At 33.7% G+C, this 23258-nt stretch overlaps 8 protein-coding genes across 8 annotated transcripts; 2 read left to right on the top strand and 6 right to left on the bottom strand.

Annotated features, from left to right (window-relative positions):
* Positions 1-74: 74 nt before the first annotated feature.
* On the bottom strand, positions 75-1817 carry HO (Hop; the record flags this gene model as incomplete). Its single annotated transcript, XM_041551857.1, has 1 exon — positions 75-1817. The coding sequence occupies one exon, from the start codon at positions 1815-1817 to the stop codon at positions 75-77; it is 1743 nt and encodes a 580-aa protein (XP_041407791.1).
* A 2973-nt stretch (positions 1818-4790) lies between these two features.
* GCS1 (GTPase-activating protein GCS1) lies at positions 4791-5912 on the bottom strand (the record flags this gene model as incomplete). Its single annotated transcript, XM_041551856.1, has 1 exon — positions 4791-5912. One exon carries the CDS (start codon positions 5910-5912, stop codon positions 4791-4793), a length of 1122 nt encoding a protein of 373 aa, XP_041407790.1.
* Positions 5913-6331: 419 nt separating this feature from the next.
* Positions 6332-8287, bottom strand: KABA2_07S08030 (uncharacterized protein; the record flags this gene model as incomplete). The annotated part of the gene is made up of 1 exon (XM_041551855.1): positions 6332-8287. One exon carries the CDS (start codon positions 8285-8287, stop codon positions 6332-6334), a length of 1956 nt encoding a protein of 651 aa, XP_041407789.1.
* A 659-nt stretch (positions 8288-8946) lies between these two features.
* On the top strand, positions 8947-10653 carry SHS1 (septin SHS1; the record flags this gene model as incomplete). The annotated part of the gene is made up of 1 exon (XM_041551854.1): positions 8947-10653. The coding sequence occupies one exon, from the start codon at positions 8947-8949 to the stop codon at positions 10651-10653; it is 1707 nt and encodes a 568-aa protein (XP_041407788.1).
* Positions 10654-11135: 482 nt separating this feature from the next.
* On the bottom strand, positions 11136-13295 carry WHI4 (Whi4p; the record flags this gene model as incomplete). Its single annotated transcript, XM_041551853.1, has 1 exon — positions 11136-13295. The coding sequence occupies one exon, from the start codon at positions 13293-13295 to the stop codon at positions 11136-11138; it is 2160 nt and encodes a 719-aa protein (XP_041407787.1).
* Positions 13296-15544: 2249 nt separating this feature from the next.
* KABA2_07S07964 (uncharacterized protein) lies at positions 15545-17335 on the bottom strand (the record flags this gene model as incomplete). Its single annotated transcript, XM_041551852.1, has 1 exon — positions 15545-17335. The coding sequence occupies one exon, from the start codon at positions 17333-17335 to the stop codon at positions 15545-15547; it is 1791 nt and encodes a 596-aa protein (XP_041407786.1).
* Positions 17336-18942: 1607 nt separating this feature from the next.
* Positions 18943-21423, bottom strand: CDC13 (telomere-binding protein CDC13; the record flags this gene model as incomplete). Its single annotated transcript, XM_041551851.1, has 1 exon — positions 18943-21423. One exon carries the CDS (start codon positions 21421-21423, stop codon positions 18943-18945), a length of 2481 nt encoding a protein of 826 aa, XP_041407785.1.
* Positions 21424-21967: 544 nt separating this feature from the next.
* Positions 21968-22493, top strand: DTD1 (D-tyrosyl-tRNA(Tyr) deacylase; the record flags this gene model as incomplete). The annotated part of the gene is made up of 2 exons (XM_041551850.1): positions 21968-22032; positions 22106-22493. The coding sequence occupies 2 exons, from the start codon at positions 21968-21970 to the stop codon at positions 22491-22493; spliced, it is 453 nt and encodes a 150-aa protein (XP_041407784.1).
* Positions 22494-23258: the final 765 nt, after the last annotated feature.

Below are 23258 nucleotides of genomic sequence, written 5' to 3'. Positions count from 1 at the left end.
CGAGCAATAGTTTCCTTTTTGAGAATTACATTGCGGCACTATTCTTAGAAGGTAAATCTGAAGGGGCGATGATGCTACATAGCATGAATCATATGAACTTGCCTGTTTGGACCTCTTATTACGTCATAGGCTAGAACTCCCATGCAATGGCTGCATTCTAATATTTTGTTAACATGTAATTCTTCTATATTTTCTTCTTGTTGATTGCACTTTCGTTTGATCTCCCTTGAATCTGGTACAAAGTTGCAAGATTTGCATCTGTAACCACTGAATTTATACCTGGCATAACATCGTGAACAAAGCTTATTTTTACCTGTCCAATCTCGGTAGAATCTCCCTATTCCTATATATCTGCAGGCCAAACATTGTTTCGAATTTTTTGTTTTTGATAACTTCTTCTGTTCACTCATGCAATTAATATTACAGTTATTTAGAGACATTTTATTTCCTAGTACGATTTTCTTCGAATTTTCAAGTTTTATGGAATAAACATGATTTAAACCTCTTTTATTATGGTCAAATGTAAAATATGTTGGACCTCTATCGATATTGGCTGGTTTGGGTCTAATTTTGTGCCCACTGTGACAGTACGATAAAACATTCTGGAGCGCTGTAGTTCCCGTCATTCCACAATCGTATGTCAATTTACAATGGACTTCTTTTCCTTTAATGATCGCAATTCGTTCAGGTTTTGAAGTTATAGTTGTGTTAATACTGAGTGATCTAGCTATGTTGATAATACCTTTCATAACAGATGGATATATCGTTTGGATATTCACTTGGTATTTCCCACTTTGTGATACCTCTTTGGATACATATCCATCTGCATCAATTAATCCAGCTAAAAATGCTTCCCGGATTTCTATGTCATCACAGTAAAGGAACGGAGGTATTTCTTTTGAACCATCTTCTCGATTTTTAAAATCAAGTTCAGTTACCACTTTCCAAAACGGATTATTAGTCTTGCAATTTTGATAATATTTTTTATTGGCAGGTTTCTTACCATAATATAATTTGACATGCTTCGCTCTTAATGGAATAACAGAGTCTGTATAACTGGGATATATACCCCAAGGTTTGGTTAATTCAATAAGAGCTTCCATTAGACTGGTGTCTAGACTATCAACAGATATTTCAGGTCTAACAGTGGTGCCATCTCCTATCCACAGACCTATTAACCAAGCCATATTTTGAACACTCAGTGTATTTAAATGACGTTGACCTGTTAAAAATTCAGATAATCTACCATTTCCTGTAAGCACCGGTTTAACGCATAATTTTGATCGTGAACGTGATTGCGCATCTAAATAATCTAGATCTCGGACCTCTAGATCATATACCAGCGGTTTGCTGTTTTGAACTAGAATACTGTTCAAATAGGTTTGTGCCTCTAAAGTACCAATGTCATTTAGGGGAAATTTTTTATTATGAAATTTTGGAATATTAATAATCCTACCATTAGCGGTTACAATATCTTCTAATTGTATCCATCTTACTAATATTTGGTTAAGTTTAAATGATTTTTCCAGAGTGGGTTTGGTAGATAAAGTAAGATTAAGAGTATGTCCTAATGAACATTTTAGATCAAGTACTCCATCGATGTTTTCACGGTAAGACCGATCAAACGTCATATTGTTTTCAGTTTTTCTATGTTTTGTCCTTTGACTAAGTAAATAAGTGGTCTGAATATCCCTGGAAATAGAAATAACTCGCGCCGTAGTGCCATTATCGCTCATCACTATATCATTTTCCCTTAAGTTATGAATATCCTCAAGGTTTCCATCAGCCATTGTAATTTTTGTCCCTTCCTCAAACATACTATATTCTATTTACCAAAATTATTGTTAGATGACTAACTTTAGAAAAATAATACATTACTTAATATTGTTTAATGTGCATTTATCAAAACCAAGCTTAACTTTGAAATTTAAACATTTAATTTGAACTGATTATATATAGTCGCTAATTCGATTTGGTGAGAATAAATAAAACCTATGAATTTCGTGTCATTATTAAATCTAACTGATGTATTTTAAAAAATCGTTGCCTTCATTCATTTTAATTAAAACGCCAAATTTCATTTCTAATTAATAATTTTTAAAATACCAAAATCCTAATGAACAATTATTCACGAAATAATGCTTCAAGAGTCTATTTAAAAAGTGTATTTGGTATATTGTGCAAACCTATACAACATCCAAGGGGGCAGCTAGATCTTAAGATATACTGTACACAAACGAGATATTGGATTTTATTATGACGGTATAGGAGATGTGTATCTAATTAAGGATGGTAAGAAACTCTATTTTTCACAAAAAAAAAAGACATAAATGCGAGATGACCATCGAGATGACCATCGTGATGTTACCAATCTTTCCTTGGGTAGTCAATTATATCAGACACAACTTTGTTGCCCGACATTCTTTAAGAAATAAAATCTCAGTTGGATAATCACTCAAATAAAATCAAAATAATGTGCATTAGTCGAATTCTATTATTCAAGTTACACTTTTCTCCTTTCTGAGTTAGATTTTGCTAATAGGTTAATGTGGGTTACCGAATAATTCAGAATAGGATTATGTGAAAATTATATCAAAAACGTTTCTAGATCTAAATTCTACTCCTTAAATTGACTGTGACAAAGGTTGTGTCGAAGCTTTAAATGATTAACTTCATTGGCGTTGTGCTTGTGAAATCAAACAGCGTACTGTCATATAAAATTTGATGCATTTTTTAACATTATTTTGATGCATTTTTTTAACATTATTTTTTCCTGCGGCTTCCTAATAATATCTAAAAGCTGTGTCTATCACGACAGTTTCTAGGTGCTGATAGATACTGGGTAGCAATACCATTTGAGGTTAAAAGACCAATATATGAATAACTATTTGGGAAAACTAATTATTAAAAAAAAAATTGCTGGTTCTAAAATAATTTTCTATTGTATGTCTTCTATCTTACAAAAACATTTTGCAAGCCAATTGTTAACGTTATATGATTTTAACATAAGAGAAAAATATATTTGTCAGTTGAATAGATGTAGTAGCCATTAATTCCTAAAATTCTAAGAAGTGTTCTAAAATATGTGTTGCATCCTATATGGATGTGTGGTACGCAAACACATCAATTGTCGGCAAAACTTTTCCAGAAACATTACCAAAACTAGTACTATTGCTTTTGAATATCGAGAACTCTTAATTGCAAATGTTTACGCTCTTCGTGTCACTATTGATAGTAATAAATAGAGAATATTTTAATAAAATGTTAATTTGGTAACCAAATTAACATTTGAGGTTTTCCTTAAATTTCTATAGAAAACTACTCGTTCAGTGCTGTCTATACCCATTAGACATACAATAGCAAAGTTACTTAGATAGGTATAAGTTGGCATTGAATGTTTCATCACGTATACTTTTATTTTTGGGAAGGGATAAACACTGTTTATCCAGATATTGTTTTATTTTCTGAATACAGATATGATATGTCTAAAGAATTTACTACTTGATTTACTTAGTTTTAGTTCTTATAAACTTCATAACATTTCGCGTTTTTATTCAACTGATTATTAATATTATTTTCTGTTATTCTATTGTAACAAAAGTTTTATAATTTCAATGTTCGATTTTGTGCTCATCTTCTAAATGAAAAACTAAAGGAAAATCAAATTATATTTAGGTGAAATTAATCTCGTCATTGGTTACCAAAATTTTTAATAAGGTTTAATTTTAAGTATCTAAAACTTTGGTTGTTAATATTTTTAGTTACAAAAACTAAATTGTTTAATTATGAAATAAAAACAATCTAACGTACAAGAGAACAAAAACAAAAATGACAATATTTTGCTTCTAATTTGACTTGGTTATATATAAGATATTGTTACCAGAATATAATATACTTGATTAAATATGAGGTAGTACACCACTTTATTATTAAATGAAGCAATATATTCATAATTTGCGACGTCTTTAATTTGAAACAAACCTCAAGAAAGTTTTCGGTAATAACAGAAGCAATTTATGCAATATAAGATATATTTAAGAAAATACAATTGCAGGAGAACGACATCAAAATCTACCAAATTTCTTTGAATAACATATCACTCCTTTGGTATTTTTACTACAACTTGTAGTGTTTTATGCCCGATAGACTTGTTAGATTGTTAAGCTTACAAGAAATAGTTATGTCTTAGTTACTGTAATTATAATAACAAGGCCTAATACCTTATAAATTCGAACAATCAAACTAATATAATGGTTTCAACGTAAGAGAGCATGTAAAAATAAAATTTAATAAATATCGTAATTTTTTAACGTTTTGTGTGATGTATTCACTCTAAACTATGGTTACTCAGGTACACACAAAAAAGAAAAAACAACAAGAATAACTATAAATTGGTATCCTGTTCTGTTAACCAAGACATGATGTGTTTCAATTCAAAAACAAATCTGGAATAGTTTTCTTACATATAGTATTAATTTCAATAAGTCGAAAAATGTGCCAATCCTTCAATTACTTGATATATATCTTTCTCAAATAAGACATATGACCATCAGTTAACCTTTTACAATGTAATACTAAATCTGTTATACACTACTTAAATTAGAGAGCTACCTTATCCGTTATGAAGGAGAAGTAATTTCTTAAAATAGGAATATTCCTTTTAATAATTGTTTCTTATGATTATTTATTTTGAAATGTACAAATATACATTTTTTTTTAGTACTTATGAACCATGACAATGTCAAACCCTATATATCAACAATCAGTTGAGTGTATCAAATACCACCGTTTTAAAATTCATCCCATTCATCATTGTTATCGGCCTTCTTCTGTTGAGTTGGTGCATTGTCATTTGAGTTCAATTTACTATAGCCAGTACCGCTATTGTTTGCTCCACCAGGGCCCCCATTTGGGCCATTTTCTTCACCCATATAGTAATTAACATTTGAATAGTATTGATCTTGTAGATTTTTCGTAAAGGAAGAAAAAGCTTCAAAACCTTGATTACTTGTTTCCTGGAACTTTTGGCCAAACTGAGTGGCAGCTCTCTTTGTCTCATCTGACAGTTCACCACTTTGCCATTGTTCCATACCTGGTTTAATTACCGAGTCATTAACGTCAGATATAGATTTGGAAACTGCAGCAGAGAATAAACCCCAACCTTTAGATAAAGTTCCAACAGGGTCATTCTGTAAATTTTCTAAGTTCACTGTATTGTTGCTTGGACCGGCTGATTGAGTGTTATTATTAGTTGAGTTCACTGGTGTACTACCGAATCCTTGATATTTACCACCTTGTGATGGAGGTAGATGTTCAGGTTTATACTGGTTTTTTTTACCTAACTCAGAAAAATATTGTTCGTTCTTTTCCTTTTGGTTTTGCATGGCGTTTGGAGATATAGAACGACGGTTCTCTAAAGGAGTCTCAGATCGGCTTTGATCATGATTAGATGTTGCATCTTCAGTGATAGATGTTCCATTATTATTAGCAGACAGCTTAGAAGGATCAAAATCTGGATGCTCTGGCTCAACAAATTCCTTATCATCAACTTCACAAGACAATTTATCTTTATAATCTTCAGCAATAGGGTTATCGTACTTCACTTTGTGAGGTAGGTCCATACTAATACCACGAGTGGTCATATAATCAATAAATGGTTGATTACCACCTTTCTCCATTCTAGCTAGTTCATCTGGTTTAAATTGATCCATAGTAATAGATCTAACAAAAGAAATATGGACCCCTAAACCTCTGTGGATACCGGCACACTCCAAACAAATGAAGATACCAAACTTAGGGGAAGCCCATTGTGGATTTGGAGCATTACAATCGACACATCTTTTGTTAGAACCAATCTTTTGAAGTTGTAGAAGACGTCTACGATGGTCTGGGTTAACTTGCCAATCTGACATTAGTTCTGAAAAATGTTTGTTTATAAGCTATTTTGGTGTATACCGTTCTCAGAATTTTATGCTCTATCTTTTGAGTATGAACAAGTACATTTAGATATATAAACAATAAGAAATGACACCCATTAATGAAACAACTCTTTGTACTTTTAGTTCATACTTGTTGATCGTACCTGTGAAACTAATCTGTTTGCCAACTTCCGTTGTTCAAGAATTCTTCGAACTCTATGGAAGTTCGGACGCGATTATCATCGTTATGTACGAGCTGTGCTGAAATTTCTAGTAATATACACATGTTTTGGATTCAATCAAAATGAAATTGATTATTTTATAAAAATTGGAATATGTTCATTGTATTATTACATCGTTTATGTTGTGATGTATATAGATATATATCATTTGACAGATTAGTAATAGTCGTCTCAGGTCTGTGTGTTTTGCAAGAAACTTCTTATGTAACCCATATCTTCGATGAGCATTTTCCGTAGCCACATAGTTTCCTGTCTCTGCGATTCTAGTTCTGCCTCCAGAGAGCCTATCCTCTTATCCTTTTCCATTAGAATAGCTTCATATTTTCCATGTAGTTCTTGAAAGAGTGTGTCAAACATAGGAGCATTCGTCATCGAGTTATGCATGACCCCCTTATTGTCTTGTCCAGAAAATGCACTACCAGTTATCGCACTAGTACTGGCACAAGTTGACCTCGATTCCCCAGTATGGGAGCTCATGTTAATATTGGCAGTGTTAGAGTTCATGGTACTTTCAGGTGTGATCTGCATCGTGTTTATCCTACCTGAGTCAGACATGTTCGCACTATTCATGGAAATTGGGTCTATGTTATTACCGTTCATCGTGCCCACAACATTTTGCTTGCCATTAGAATTAACTAAATCGTTTTCTAGGGTCGCCAACATACCAGCCCCACTAACATTGGCATTATTATTAGACACTTGTTCCATTACGGATTGACCATTGGAATTCGTCTCGGTAACATTCGTCATATTTGTATTTGAAACTGAATTTGCTGTTGAATTCTGATCGGTCCCCGTGTTGATGCCATTCCCTGGAAGTGATGACGATGTTAAGGGTCCGTTAGAATTTATATTTGTCATATTAATATTATCACTTGTATTACCACTCGTTCCTGCGCCAGATTCCTTCATTACTTCCACATTATTCATTTTTGTCAGGGGACCTTTCTCTACAGGTCCACTATTACTTGGAAATCTAAAATCATCAATAATATTATTGAAAGATTGCGGTGTTCTTTGTTTTTTATTTATATTGGTAAATCGTAATAAATCATCCACAGCCGATTCATCTAAAGTCAATGATCCTAGGGATCTTCTTTTTTTATGATTCATATAACTGAAGTTGCCGTTAGTCCCATTTGGTAATGGTATGTTTCCGTTATTATTATTATTATTATTATTATTGTTATTATTGCTACCATCATTCGAATTGAATTGAATACCCGCAGTATCATTATTAAAATTATTACCCAATATATCATCATCGTCAGTTCCTCCCAAGTTGAATGGGAACCCTCCTGATCCAGGACTAGTTGGCTGTGTATAGTATCCATTTAGGGATCTTGAAGATACATCCTGCGGTATCATTTGCAATTTCCTTTGCAATTGTAAAGATAAAGTAGGGTCATTCAGCATATTATTAGTTACATTAAAAAAATCATTATTATTATTATTATTATTATTATTATTATTATTATTATTTGCGTTCTCCGTTGAAATATTACTCTTCCCAGCAGACACGTTTCTCTTGACAATATTTTTCTTTCGACCTTGATTGATGATTTTCCCTGTTCTAGGGTTATAATAATTGAGAATTGACTCAGTTAAACTAATCCAAAATGGGTCATTGATAGTCAATTCATTGTCTTCTTTCACTTGGAACAGTGTTTCACTGACTTTGTTGAAGTATTTAGAGTACGGACTCATCTCAAAATTCAATTCTAATTCTTTTAATATCTGTTGGAATCTTTGAAATAGTTCAATATCGGATTTCGGCGAAGTCGAAATATCACCAAAAAGTCCACTTGATAACAACGAATTATATATCTTCGATAATTTGACGAACGTCTTCGAATATTGTGGATGGATTGTGGACCCTTTCCTCTTTCGCCTTTGAACTTTCCCATTATTCAATCCTTCTGTATCCGTTTCGTCTTGATCATTAGTCGCATTACCACTGTTACCATTATTTAAAGGACTCGACGAAGACGTTGTAATATGATAACTGTTTAAGATAGTCCCGCCTGTCACAATCTTGAATGCCTTGATGATAAACGTATCTACTTTGGTCGGCTGGAAGATCTCCATATTGGGTGATATCTGCTCGTCTAAATTATTGAAATCCATATCATCCACTTTAACTAATCCTTCTCTTTATATGACTATATATATATTCACTCTCTTCTCTAGCACGCAGACAATCTGTAAACTTTATCCTTCAGTTTCTTCCAGATTATGTAATTGCGAAATAAAATTTCTTCTGTTGTCTTAAAAAGAAACAGCAATACAAAACACACCCACCCAAACTTTGATAAATCACTAGCTCTGTTGAATACTGTAGTTCATTACCCAAGATTGCAACCGGATACCCTTTAGTTTACACTTCCCTTTATATATCTTTTATCATCTATGCATTGAAAGTGAAAAATTTTGGGGATTTGGTAATCCATTGTCGTTGTTGACAAAAAACGTAGATATTCGTGTTGCGCGACCAATCCTCAGAGCGCGATTTGTCAATTCAATGCATTAAGTTTGTTTATTTCAAAGGATAAAAGTTATAAATACTTTTCAGTAAAAATCAAAAGAACACTCGATTGGTGTTCTTTTAAAGGTACTTCAAGTCGTGATAACGGGAATATTGACTATATTTGAGATTCTGAAACTAGAGAATAAAAAACGAAATACTACTTTACGTCTTTTGTGTTATCTCTATCATTTGATAAAATATTTTAAGCTCATAAACTAAGTGTAGATCAAATACATCCAAAAAGTAACAACGTTTAATTATGGAATCTCCAGTTCCATCAAGTTTATTCCGTAGAAAGAAGGATAATAGACGTGGTATCACGTATACCATAATGATGATTGGTGCGACGGGTACAGGTAAGACATCATTTGCTAACAATCTAGTGGAATCCAATATTTTTGCTCACGAATATAATCAAAATCTACAAGATTATCAAATATCACCAAAGATTAAGATTTCTTCGCCAACAAAAGTTGTCTCGTTCAACTCTAAGAATGGTATACCAAGTTATATGAATGACTTTGATCCGAACAGAGCTAATTTAGAGTCCGGAATAACCATTACATCTACTTCCCTAGAAATTTCTACTGGAAACGAGACTGTTCCAGCGGTCGAGACTTCTCCTGTAAAGGGTCACAGAAGATCTAATTCTATTATGGATGAAGAAGAAGATACAATTTTTTTGAATTTAGTAAATACACATGGGATTACTGAGAATCTTGATGATACCTTATGTTTCGATGAGATTACCTCTTATTTAGAACAACAATTCGATATTGTGTTATCAGAGGAGACTAGAATCAGAAGAAATCCAAGATTTGAGGATACTAGAGTACACATTGCTCTATATTTTATTGAACCTTCCGGTCATGGCCTAAAGGAGATGGATGTAGAAATAATGAAACGTGTAGCCCGCTATACAAATGTTCTTCCAATTATTTCCAAAGCCGATTCATTTACCAAAGATGAATTGAAACAGTTTAAGCAAAATATTATGAACGACATAGAGAGATACAATGTTCCTATTTACAAATTTGAAGTTGATACAGAGGAGGACGATTTGGAGGCCATTGAAGAAAACCAAGCGTTGTCTGCGCTACAACCGTTCTCTATTATTTCATCTGATGAAAGAAATAAGGAAGGTAAATACATCAGATCCTATCCATGGGGTACTCTACAGATAGATGACGATAAGATCTCAGATCTTCGAATTTTAAAAAGTGTCATGTTTGGCTCACATCTTCAAGAATTCAAGGATACAACACAAAATTTATTATATGAAAATTATCGTACCGATAAATTATCAAGTGTAACTAAAAATGCGGATCCTGAGGGACAAATTAAAAAGGGTAATAAAACCATCGGTAATAGAGAGAGTGCTGCACCAAGTTTGAGTAATTTTGCGTCTTTGATCAATACTGGTCATTTCAAATCATCTCAATCATTAGCTACAAATTCCAAACTAGGTAAGAATGATCAAACTCAGCTACCAACTACACCACAAATCAACAACAATGAAAATGGTAACGATCGTTCTGATACCAATGAATCGCCAATAAAACAAATGTCAGACGATATCAGAAATGGAAATGAAGAAATTATTAGATCGATAAAAAAAGAAGCACAATCAAATGAGACCGTAGAAAGAAACAAATTAAGAAATATTTCTGAAACTGTTCCATACGTTTTAAGACATGAGAGAATTATTGCAAGACAACAGAAATTGGAAGAATTAGAAGCACAGTCCGCTAAGGAGTTACAAAAGAGAATTCAGGAGCTAGAAAAGAAGGCGCATGACTTAAAATTGAGAGAAAGACTGATAAAACAACAGGGACGTAATCTTTCATCAGCATCTATAACTTCCGATAATAAAAGCTTTGTTAGTACAAGATCAATGTCCCAAAGTCAAATGAAGAAAAACGATACATTTACTGATTTAGCCTCCATAGTATCAGGTAAAGAATGATATATCACCTTAGACAATATGATGTAATATAAATAAATAATTAACAAACAAATAACAAACAAACAAATAACATATAAATTATGGCTTTTTTACAAATATTTGACTGACATGAAAATTGTAACTCAATTTCAGTAAAATATACATAATCTTTTGAATGGTAATTTAGGTTTGCCAAAACATTATTGGCATTATAAATCGTACACAGTATACGTTAATTCATTTTAACTTATTCTTTTAACGTTGGGACTTTCGAACTATCATAAAAGAACAAAAAAATATCAGTGAAACTGAATTATGTATTAAACGGAGCTGAATTTATATTTAACCTACATAAAAACTTAATATAGTAACGAAAATGATATTAAAAGAATACCGTTTTAGAATGAGCCTGTGAAGGGTGGAACAAAAAGAGTAGTAAGATGCAAACATATGTCTTAAAAGTTGAAAAAACACATTACTGAGAGGATGAAAAATATTTAGGCCTATTTGGGATAATTCTGCACATAATTGAAACTTGAGGTAGAATTATTTGAAGTTGAGACAGTCGAACTACCATTGTTGCTGATATTGGAACCATTGCTCTTTCTATTGTTTGGTCCTCTAACACCCAATGGATTCTTGGAGAAACTCAATCTTATGCCTCCCTTATTACTTGCAGTAACACGGGGTAGTTGTCTACCATAAAGTTCGGCCAATGCCCTTGTGGCAAAGCTAACATCATCGAATTCAACAAAACACATAGGACCATGACCGTGACCATGACTATGACTATTTCCATGAGTGTGATTTAAATTTTTATTTCTAAAGGATAATCTTCTAAAACCGTCTTGATCGGCAAACAACACACGTAATTCTTGTTCTGTAGCATCAGGTGGTAAGTTGCCGACATACAATGTATTACATGGAGGGTTTTGATCTGCTGGGTTGGCAGGCGGTGGTATCTTTGACAGTAGAGACATATCCGCTTCAGATACACCAGGATACCCCTGGACACTACCGTTACTCGATTTAACGTTGGAATTTGAGATTATCGAGTTTCCTTTGGAGTATTTAGAGGAATTTTGAATGTTTGTTCCATCAGTCATGTTTTGTGATTTATGCATTCCCTTATAAATATTTGGATTGGATGGCCTTCCTTGCTGTTGTTGCGATATAGCACCTTGAGGTTCTCTACCATATTGTCCAGGCATGATATTTTGGAAGCTATTAGTTTGGACAAACTGACTCGTGTTTTCCTGAGACATATGAGGTGCAGATTGTTGCTGTTGCTGTTGCTGTAACAATTGAATGGAGTTTAAACTATATTGCGACAATGATTCGTTCATTGGCATTGCAGTTGAATTTATATCTATGGACGATAGAACCATAGGATCAGCCATGGAGCCAGCCATGGAATTTGGGTTTGTAGATATGAACATTGATGTATTCTGATTGGAATTGGAATTACGATTATTTTGACTATTGATATTACTGCTGTTGTGATTACTATTTTCTCTATTTTCATCAGTCAATGTCCAATCTAATGCGACGTTTGAGTTCTGAGAGACAACATCATGGAATGCGTTCATACTTGATGCAATTGTATTTGGGTTCCAAATATTCTCATTAATATCATCATTTTCCATCAATAAGAAGGATTTCCCGGCGTCTCTAGTATGTACGGGACCATTCAATGGCAAATCTCTTTGGGAATTATTGCCATTTTTAGATACATTCATCTGATCATGAGGACCAAATGATTGATTACCACCATTTGAATCGATAGCAGTTGGAGCAACCAATGGCTGAGCAAAATCATTAGTGAATGGGTCAGAGAAAGAAAATCTCGATTTTGTCTGTGTCGATGAAGATTGCACGCCCAAACTATTGCTCTTATAATTCGAAGAAGATTCCACAGGAGTGGAACTCAATCTTGGAAGATGAATATTGTTGTAATTTGTTGATGTACTCAATTGATAATTTGGTTGTGGCATGGTATTATTATTATTGTTAATACTGCCATTACTGCTATCTGGTAATATATTCGAAATCACTATTTGGTTTTGAGTTGAATCGTCAATAATTTCAACTGGACAATACTTTTTAAAATCTGGACCGAAAATATCATTTTTTGTAGTTAATATAGAAGCATATAATTTCACTAATGAAAGAGAATCAAATTTAGCCACTATGACTAAACCAGTATGAGGTTCATTCAAAGAGTGAGTTGATCTATTATTGTCGGTTGGAGAATTAATATTAGACGAGTTATTACTATCGATGGTTTCCTCGACCAGCTGAATATCTATAATACCTTTTGCTAAACTAAATAAAATATGGCATTCACGAGGAGTAATATCGACTGGGACATTTCTAATCTTTAAAGAATATAAGTTTTTTGATTTCTTCAAGAAATCTGAATTGATATCCTTTGCATCGGAACCACTAAGGGACATATTTTTCAAAGTGGAAGATAGATTAAATGGTGAAAAATTTTCATTATTAATAAATTGTTGAGATGGTTCAATATTATTATTCATGTTTTGATGCGCATGTGCTTGATGCGGTGGCACAATCATATTCTCGGAGCTTGAATTAAACGCTCTTTGCATAAAGTAGTCAGAGTGTTTAATATTGTTATTTTCATTAATCAACGACGACATCCTTTGTTTGTAAAATAATATATCGTTATTGGAATTTGATATTAAAAGAGGAATAATAGTAATGAATCAGTAATAGAAAGCGGAGAAGAATACGCTAAGCAGACCGTATGATATACGTATATATTATAAAGTTAAAATGCTAAATGTAGGAAGCTGATATGACTATTCGAAATAAAATTGTTCTTAAACGTGGACTTAAAAAAAAAGAAAATCGAAAAGTTTTTGGAAGACGAATATGTATTATAAGTCTTTATTTGGAATATGGATAAATGTGTATTTGTTCAATGAATGACACTTTTCTTCCTTTCTATAATTTGTTCGAGAAAACTGATGCAAAAGAAACAAAACACTATATGTGCTGAATCAAATTTGGAGATGTAAGGGAATTAAAAGAATGTGATTTTTTAAAACAACAATAAAGGTTGGTCTGATCTCTTCTTTATAATGAATAAAACGCAATAACAACGACAACCGAAAGTATGGTAGAGTTAGAATATATATATATGAATGCTTTTAATATTATTTAATATTATTTTTTGTTTTTTGATATGAAATTGAATCGACCTCTATAAAAAGAGAGAAAGAGAGGGAAAAACAGTAACTGTGCAATATTAGATGAAGGTAATGTTATTAATAATATTAATAATTGATCACAGTTGTAAAGTAGTTTATAAGTTGAATATTTTCTTATAATTGAATGTATCGTAATCTAGTAAAACGTGATGGAAAATGTATGTTTTTAATTAGTTTATTTAGACCCAACCTCTTTTTTTGGCTGTGTGCCCTGTCTGCCTCTGACTATGTAAAATGCAGATGCAAAACGAATAAATAAATACGAAATGCGAAACCGTTCATTTTCGCCGCCACCAACCGGAACAGGCAGCGCAGAGCGGGCACGAAGAGCGTGGGCGTGCAACTTCTCATTGCTGGAACAGTTCTTTCATGGGAAACAAATGGGAAACTAACTATGCAATGAGGACCTCGTTCTTGGGCAATGGCAGGTCGGATAACCTGTAGGGGGGGCACACTGCTTAGGGAGAAGACTGCTAGAATACATTGAACAAGGACTACAATTATAGAACAATAACTCGTATGTTTAACTACTATTGACTTCAAGACAATATAATGGAATATACTACAAACAATGTATATATAATATAATAAACTATGTATTCTCGTTCTAGACAGGAGCACAATGCAGTATATACATTCACTTTTAAGTAGGAAAGCAATAGGTCATGTTAACAGTATACTAGACAAGTACACCAGAACGCAATTAGGTGACGGAACGTGGTGTTATTTTCAGTACTCGGTTGCTTATCTTTAGAATTAAATTACAGAACTATTCTTGTTCAACTGTCAGACGATTATGTCAACGACTCTAGGTCTACTGAAATATATAAATTGGAGTAGATAGGGGTTTGTCACATTACTCACGCTACACTTCTCAGCTTGTTCAAGGTATCTGACCAATCAGAGCCGCGTTTTTTATATGCTTTTTTTGGGTGAGGGGAGGAAAAACTGCGTAATTTTTTACATCAAAATGTGCACTGTAAAGCGATCCACTTTCTTTGTTTCTATAGTGTTTCTCTATTGTTTCTTATTAAAGATTATCAGTTTTATGTTCGTAACACCCCCGAAAGGTAAAAAGGGTAATAAAGGGATGCCATGCCATGCCAGCCAGGACCAGGTCAGACTCCTTAGATATCGTTTTGCACGAGGTGGAGCAATGTCATAATATGTGACCTGTTTACCTGTAAAACGTACATAATAAACTAATTAATAGTAACAATGTTTCATTAATTCTACCTGTTCTTACACATATCTATATAAAAATAATAATAATATCACTGGGGTTTCATCTCTACTTTGTATACGAATATATTTCATTAATTGATATACATACATATATATATAACCTTAATAGTTCAGTCATTGTAAAATTAGTAATAGTGAAAAGGGTATCGAAATTAATATATTAAATATGTTATAGAGAGTTTTTCGAAATGAAGAAAAAAATATTAGTAAATTAAATGGTGCTTTTTCTTTTCTCCTTCTTTAAAGTATATTTCCAGAATTAGACATTCCATTTCTGAATATACCAAAGACACGGAAAAGAAAAGAAACAGAATGAACTATTCCTGTGTATAATCATTAAAATTTAACAAAAAATAAGATGTATACAATAGCAATGTTACAGAATGGAATACGAGAAAAGAAAAGTAAAGTAAAGTAAAAAAAGAAGATTATCAACTAAATGATGTAATAATACTATCTTTAATTTTGCTTCTTCTCTTCTCCTTCTCCTTTAAAGCTTTCTTATCTTTTACAGGCTTAGCAGAACGTCCACCAAACATACCACCCATTTTTACTTTATAGCTTCTTGGTACAGTAGGGTCTTTCTCAGATCTCTTACTGAAGGCACCACTGGCTTCTCTTGGTAATCTTTTAACACCTCTAGCCTTCATAGCAGCAATTTTATCTTCTGTCGAAGAGACTAAAGGCTTAGAATTAGATGATATACGAGAAGCAGGGAAAGATACTGAGCTTGAATTTTGAAGTGGTTTTGGCGTGGATGGTGTTGTTGGTGTTCTAGGTGTGGTAAATCCATCGTTAACTGGTTGCGAAATGAACTTACTCATTGGTGGATTGACGACATCAGTAGTATTTTGAATAGGTTGGGTTGTATTGAGTGTCAATGATTGACCACCAGTACTTGGTGCTACTGTTGGTTGGAATTGAGCGGCATATTTCATCTCATTTGAATTTGTCATCAATGGAGAGCTGTTACTGCTACTATCAGTGATAATATTTTTGACTATATTGTTCGATTCAGAACTGTAAGTGGTAGCGCTCTTCCCAAGTGGACTCTCGCTTGTATTATTACTTAGTTCATTAGAATAAAATGGTTTAGTCTTAAAGGAATAATTTACTCCTTCAGTGGTGGAAACTGTTAAATTGTCACCATCCATGGTAACCGTACTCTCTTTAGAGTTTTGAAGAGCCTCGATCGGAGAGTCCTCTTTCACTGGCGTCGATGGGTTGCTGAATAAATAGTACCCAATAATTTGTGGTTGAGTAAATTCAGGTAACCCACCTGGAATATCAACAGTCGAAGAACTTGCAAAATCGTTAGCAGAAATAAATCTTCCTTGAGGTAATTTCTTATCGGTTTGGTTAGCAACAGTATTTGGATTTAATGTCTTTCTAGGTTCAACAACATCATTTTTAGTCGAGGCGTCGTTTAAGTTAGATTGTGGTTGTTCGACTAAGTTGTTATCGTTGTTGGCAGATGGTTCACCACCCTTGGTAGGACCTTGTAATTTATCATTAGTTCCATTTGGCATATTGTTTGTCAAAGGTTTAATTTCTACATCTTTTTCACCTACTGTGGTCAATCCAACAAATTTATTTAAGGATTTCTTTGTCTTAGGGGTCTTTGGGGTAGACAAATCATTCACACTAGTCTTACTTTTTTTCTTTGACAATAATTTATCTTTCCCTTTCCCTTTACCCTTAAGGTCAACTTTAGAAACTTCTGGTGATTTTTTGACACCGAATGGATTCTTTTGATTACCTGGTTGCATAGCCTTAGATAATTTCTTACCAACAACAGGTTTTTGATGTAAGACTTGTTTCTTAGCAGGCTTCTTGCTAAACATACCCTTTACACTCCTAGATTTTTCAGGTGCGGTAGTAGTAGCCAACGGTTTCTTTCCCTTCTTACCTTGTTCCTTTTTATTAAATAGACCCATTGTAGGCTTGAAAGTGGTTGGCTTGGTGGTACTGAATGATTTCCTACGACCACCAGATCTATTCTTGGATAAGAATCCCCTCTTGCCTTCTTGAACTTCTTCGTAAGAGGACTCATCGCCAGAATCACTTTCTTCAAAACTGTCATCACCTTCGTAGGAACTCATATCGGAAATACCTCTGACATTTTCCTCCTCTACATTTTCCTCTTCCTCTTCAGAATCGGTTTCTTCCTCAGAGCTCTCCTCAGAGGTTTCCTCTTCTTCTACCTCGCTCTCAGACTGCATAGTTTCCACTACATATTCTTCTGGTTCACTCAGTTCTGGTTCCTTCTTCTTAGAACCTTTCTTTCCTTTCTTCCCTTTAATATTAGAAGATCTATTAAGCAATATCAGAGCATCAGAATAAATTACAGTACTCAGTGACAATTGTTAGTATTTGACGGAAATAAGACTAAAATAACTTAATATGTATTCTTAAGTTCAGTTTTTGTATAGGGTTGTTCTGCCTCATCTCGTTATTATGTAAGCACTGATCAGATTCGGGAAAAAAATGCAAATTGAAAATTTAAAAAAAAAAAATATGATTTTCCGGATCAAATAATGGATATGTAGGAGGTGCCTATGAAAGAATATAACTCCTTTTTTCCTTTTATAACCATACTTCATGATACATATCTTGTGTGAAAACTAGTAACAGAAATAAATATTTTTGACGTATGATTAAGAGTAAATTTCAAAGGATTAAGTAGAGTTATTTGGGATAACATATCAAATTATCACTCTAACAATATATGGCCACGAAGATCAAACATAACCTTTCTATCGGCAGAACAACTGGATACAAAAAATACCATTATACAGTTAATATAACATACTTTTTAAATAACATCTTGTAGTTGATATTTTATTTTTATCTCTGGCTACTTCTGTCTAAACCAAAAAGTAGTTTTAGTAAATTCGAATAATTAAATAATATGTATGTACTGGATATAAAACCGATTAAGATAGATTGATGAACGTTGATCAATATCAATCCAAGCAAACAAGATGTTGTTGTATATATAAGAATTATGGAAAACAAACAAACAAACCAAAAGAGAAAAAAAGTTAATGGAAAAAAAAGTCACAGAGTGAATAAATCACAAGATTGGAAAATACCTAGCCTTGTTATTGTCGGAGAGGGAACCATTACAAATAAAAAAAAGGATTATAATAATAGCCTTTTGTAAAACACCCTTTCGAATCCAGGTAGACTAACCTCTCTGTTTATACGACATCTGACAACGGTAAGCAAAATAAAATATGATCGTACTATTCTCCAACATGACTTAATATGGTAACCTGTCAGAAAATTGATCCCATAGATATAATAATGTGATGTGTATGCTATAATAGGGGTATTTCTTAGCTGGGTGCGTCATTTTAGGATAATTTTCAACGAAGTTCTTGTTGCATCACCTGGTATAAAAAGAAAGAAGGATATACGAATAATATATTTATTTATTGTATATTTTACCGAATACGGTAATTGTGTCTGTAACAAGCAATAAAATGGGAAAAAAAAACCGCGCACAGAGAGAATCACGCACTAAATTAGGCAATGCTGCATTAGGTAAATAGAAAATATTAAGAACCGAAAGTCACGTGAAATAAAGGTTCGAAAGGATGAAACAGTTCAAAATATCCAAACACAATCATTGACAACCAACATGAATAGTTAAAAAGAATAAAAACAAAATACCAAAAACTCCGAAGTACTTAACAGGATATATTAAGTTTCTTAATGAAATAACTAAAAAATTTCTTGCTGTATTTTATTTATTTATTTTACATACATGTAATGACGATCATACAGTCCTTTTTTTTTTTTTTTTTTTTTTTTTTTTTTTTTNTCATTGCTCTATCTTTACCATAGCACTATCATAACTACCATACTTCTCTTCTATCTCTTTATCGAAACTATATGCATCCCATTGACTTACTAACTCGGCAAGAGTACATTCAATTGGACAATAGATCTTAAGTAGATATTTTTCATTTAATTTTAATCTACCCGTTTTAATCTTGAAACTAAACTTTTGACCTACCAATTTATTTAATTCAGTGGTTATCTTATCAAAATCAAATGCCCCGTTACAAAAATATGTTAGATTTGATCTATCAACAATATAAAGAGGCATGATTCTTGTTTGTTCAATCTTTCCAGTTGAAACTAAATCATTAGATACATTTAGAATCAATATATTTTCAACTTTCAATAAGTTCCATGATAACAATCTTAAGTTATCAACAATAAATAAGTGGTTCATTTTTGTTTGAGTCTTGTATAAGGAAGTGAAATTTTCAGTTTCATTTGTTATATCAAAGGATGCAATGTCGATGTTTAGATTTGGAATATATGAATATATTTTATCATTTGGCGTACCCACAGAAGTGTTATTATTATTATTATTAATGTTGAATATATCATCAAAATTGTCATAACTATATATTTCATCTTTTGGAATAATAATTACAGCACCAGGAATTTCATCTGTTCTTTTTATTGGGAAAAATCTAGCGAAATTTTTATATACCTTATTTTCGAGTCCCAAAGTCATACGATTTTGAGTACAAAAATCAAACGTACGTTTATACAAAGAATGTAAATGACTCAATGCAGTCTTATCGTTATACCACGCTCTTGAGTCTATTACTGATCTTGTCAACGGAGTGCATTCTCTCAAAATTAAATTCAATTTATCTTGGTATACTGAGACCTTCACTGTCAATTCACACACGATCCCATTGTGGGAAAGGTTATCCTTAATACTTGAATCTGCAAGCTCATGAATGGACTTGTTGGTTACCCTTTTCAATTGATACTCAAATGCTTTCAATCGGTCATGATACATTAGCGTTCTAAATCCTTGTGCAAATGAGATTGTAGTATCGCGTGAAAGGAAAGATTTATCAAATAAGTATTTATGATCAGTGAAATTGGATGTGAAATCAGTGAAAATAAAATCATAATAACTGGAATGCTCACATGAATATGATACCAAGACAGCAACCATCTTAATAAACTGTGGGAATTTATCAGTGATACTAATATCTTGCCATTGTTTGAATGTTTCTCTTGGTGATTCAAAAAAAAACCGTTTTTCTACAGGTATTGATTTATCTGATTTCTTATAGGAGATTAATTGTGGTACAATTGTATATGCCGAATTAATCTCTGGGTCCATGTTGGACTTCACAGCATCTAATGATGCTTCAATCTCTTCGTCGATTTCCTGAACAGCAATATCCTTAGTGTCATTTGTCGGTTTCACAACGACACAATTGATATAAGGTTCCAGAAGGTTCTCCTGTATCACATTTTCCAATGGATCATTCTCATTGGAGATCAAATAAATATTGTTACGATTGTCTGATTTCATTGAACCGACAAACTTGGCCGAAGCAAAAGTGCGTGAACCTAAATCCATGAATGCAAAAGCTTTTGGTCTCAAATCATCTAATTTCTTAGGTGGTTCAGCAAGAGGTTCTGCTACCTGGAAATCTGCAGTTTGTGGGCTTGGTGCGGGATGAGACTTGTACAAAGGTATCTGACTCGGTGTGGGCAGAGTTGTAATCGGAACAGCAAGCACGTTAGGCGACTGTTGAGTATCCATAGCCTGAGAATCGAACTCATTCTGGGAATCAATGGTGTCTATTCCTTTATAGATTGGTAAGATCCTACTCACCATGGACACATGTTGTTTTCTTTTATTCACTGATTGATACGAGAGTACAATATTTTTCAAACATTCATTATTTTTGAATTCCACATTATGCAAACCCTTGAACTGAAACAATGACTGATCCTCAGAATCCAATTTACACAATCTTTTAAACAACATCGTAATATTTGGAGTCAACCAGTCATCGTCCGAAAGATGCCCCGATTGCATATAACCCCACGCCCTGGTGGCTTGTGCCCCCAGATTCAGCGGAGTCAGATCATCTAGATATAAAGAGGACTTGGACCCGTTTGTAACATACGTAGCCGAGGCCACCACAAGTCTTAACTCATGAATATGGATATCTCTTCGTTTCCATTCGGACGCCAAGTTATCCTGAGGGAAATGAATGGTGTCGAAGGCCAAAGCTCGTTGCAATAGAGCGAACGCAAACGTTGCATTTCTATTAGCGAACGTTTCTTTGATGTTTATTCTTGCAATGAAGGTGTCGTCATTATCGTTGAATGTAGCCAAATGGAACGTTAATGAATTTTTTGTACAGATAATGGCTTGAAGGACCGCAACAAATCTAATTCTAGAACCTTTGCCTGTACAGATGCGTTCTATGTCTTGCAGATTTTCTATGATTGTATATCCATTCTGTTGCATATTTAGAACCAAAGTATGCCTATAGGATCTTAACTTATCTTCTTTTCACCAAGTATATATATCTATATATATACGTGTGTGGGTGTGCTTGTGTGTCTTTTTGCGATGAGCTTTTCTCTCTTATCATTTACATAGCTTATATAAACAGAAACACGAAAAAAAAAGTAAATAAAAACAAACAAAGAAAAGTCGTGGTACGATGAACAAGATTGCATCAAACGAGGGTGTCCCATATCTAGTAGATAGTAAGACAATACAACAGTAACAGTCATCTTAATCAGATGCAGACATACCACTCGACCAACGATAGAACAGTACTAAAAAAAACATGAGTTTATGTACAGTTACTTCTGAGTCTGAGCATTTATATATATATATAGCAGTGTATACAAATAATTTTCCGAAGTCAAGAAAAAAATATTGAAAAATACGAGGAAAAGATTGGAATTGATAGCAGTCACATATATATATATATACAAGAGAAGAAAAGAGAAGAAGTAATAATCTAGTCAATTGAATAGAAACAGTACCAATCGCAGCCAAAATGAGAATAGTATTACAAAAAGTTAGTCAAGCATCAGTTACAGTCGATTCTCAAATTATTTCCAAGTAAGTAGAGCCTGCAACGCTGAAATTATTTTTATTACAGTAGTACTAACAATAAATATAAATAATGCAATAGTATAAAACATGGCTATATGTTACTTGTTGGTATTTCAATTGACGATACGATTGAAGATATTAAAAAATTAAGTAATAAAGTGCTTACATTACGTCTTTACGATAAAGATGACACGATGTGGCGCCAAAATATTCAGGAGGCCAAAGGTGAAATTTTAAGTGTATCGCAATTTACGTTGTATGCACGTACTAAAAAGGGAACAAAACCTGATTTTCACTTAGCACAAAAGGGACACATCGCTAATGAATTGTATAAAGAATTTTTAATTCAGTTACGTGCAAAATTAGGCGATACCAACGTTCAAGATGGTGAATTTGGTGCCATGATGAGCTGCAATTTAACCAATGAGGGTCCCGTAACAATCATACTAGATAGTAACAGTTCATAAATAGAATAATTAACCAAAATATATGTATATATGACAGTATTAAAACGAGCATGCTCTGGGTTTCACGTGACCGCCGACAGTTCGGCACACCGAGAGAGAGACTTGCGACCACACCCGTGCACCACGTGCTTGCCTCAAACAGGGCCCTATGTAAACAACCCTCCAATGTATCCTTTGCGACCCCCTAAGGGTCCCCGTAGCTTCCAAATCCGCCTCCTCACGATGCCGCCATTCAGTCCAGAATATTCCATGCCGTTCCCAGAAATATCAACAACGAATCTGCCGTCTCTCCGCTGAGCCGTGAAAACACACAGTACCAACACTAGCAGTGCAGCCCTATAAGAAATTTGGCTCTATTCAGGCAGGGCGAGACAGCCGAGCCAGGGCGTCGGCATTATTATTTTAAGGGTCCCGCCACTGCGCACCGAAGAATATCCGTTAGCCGTCTTTCCGTGTGCCAAAGACGGAATAGTCGCAGCTTGTCGCTTTCATTGCTGCTATCGCTACTGCTCTCAAGGGATCCGAACGTGGTGGTGGTGGTGGTGGTGCATTGGCAGCCATACGCAGTAAATAGCTACAAGTATGTATCCCACGCCAATGACCACGCACAATTTGTGGTTCCTCACTACCTGAACCGAACGGCTTGAGATGAGCTAATTAATCTCTGTCGCTCTTGCTGTGCGATTCTTACGTAAAGTTATTCAAGGGTCCCTGTCCCTCTTTTGCTCACTGGACGATGCCCTAACCCCAAAAAGTGAAAAACTG

The sequence above is a fragment of the Maudiozyma barnettii genome (genome assembly GCF_903064755.1).
Source record: "Maudiozyma barnettii strain CLIB 1767 genome assembly, contig: KABA2_07, whole genome shotgun sequence".
Taxonomy (NCBI): Eukaryota; Fungi; Ascomycota; class Saccharomycetes; order Saccharomycetales; family Saccharomycetaceae; genus Maudiozyma; species Maudiozyma barnettii.
The sequence above is the reverse complement of the archived record's forward strand: the minus strand, read 5'-3'. Positions and strand labels throughout refer to the sequence as shown.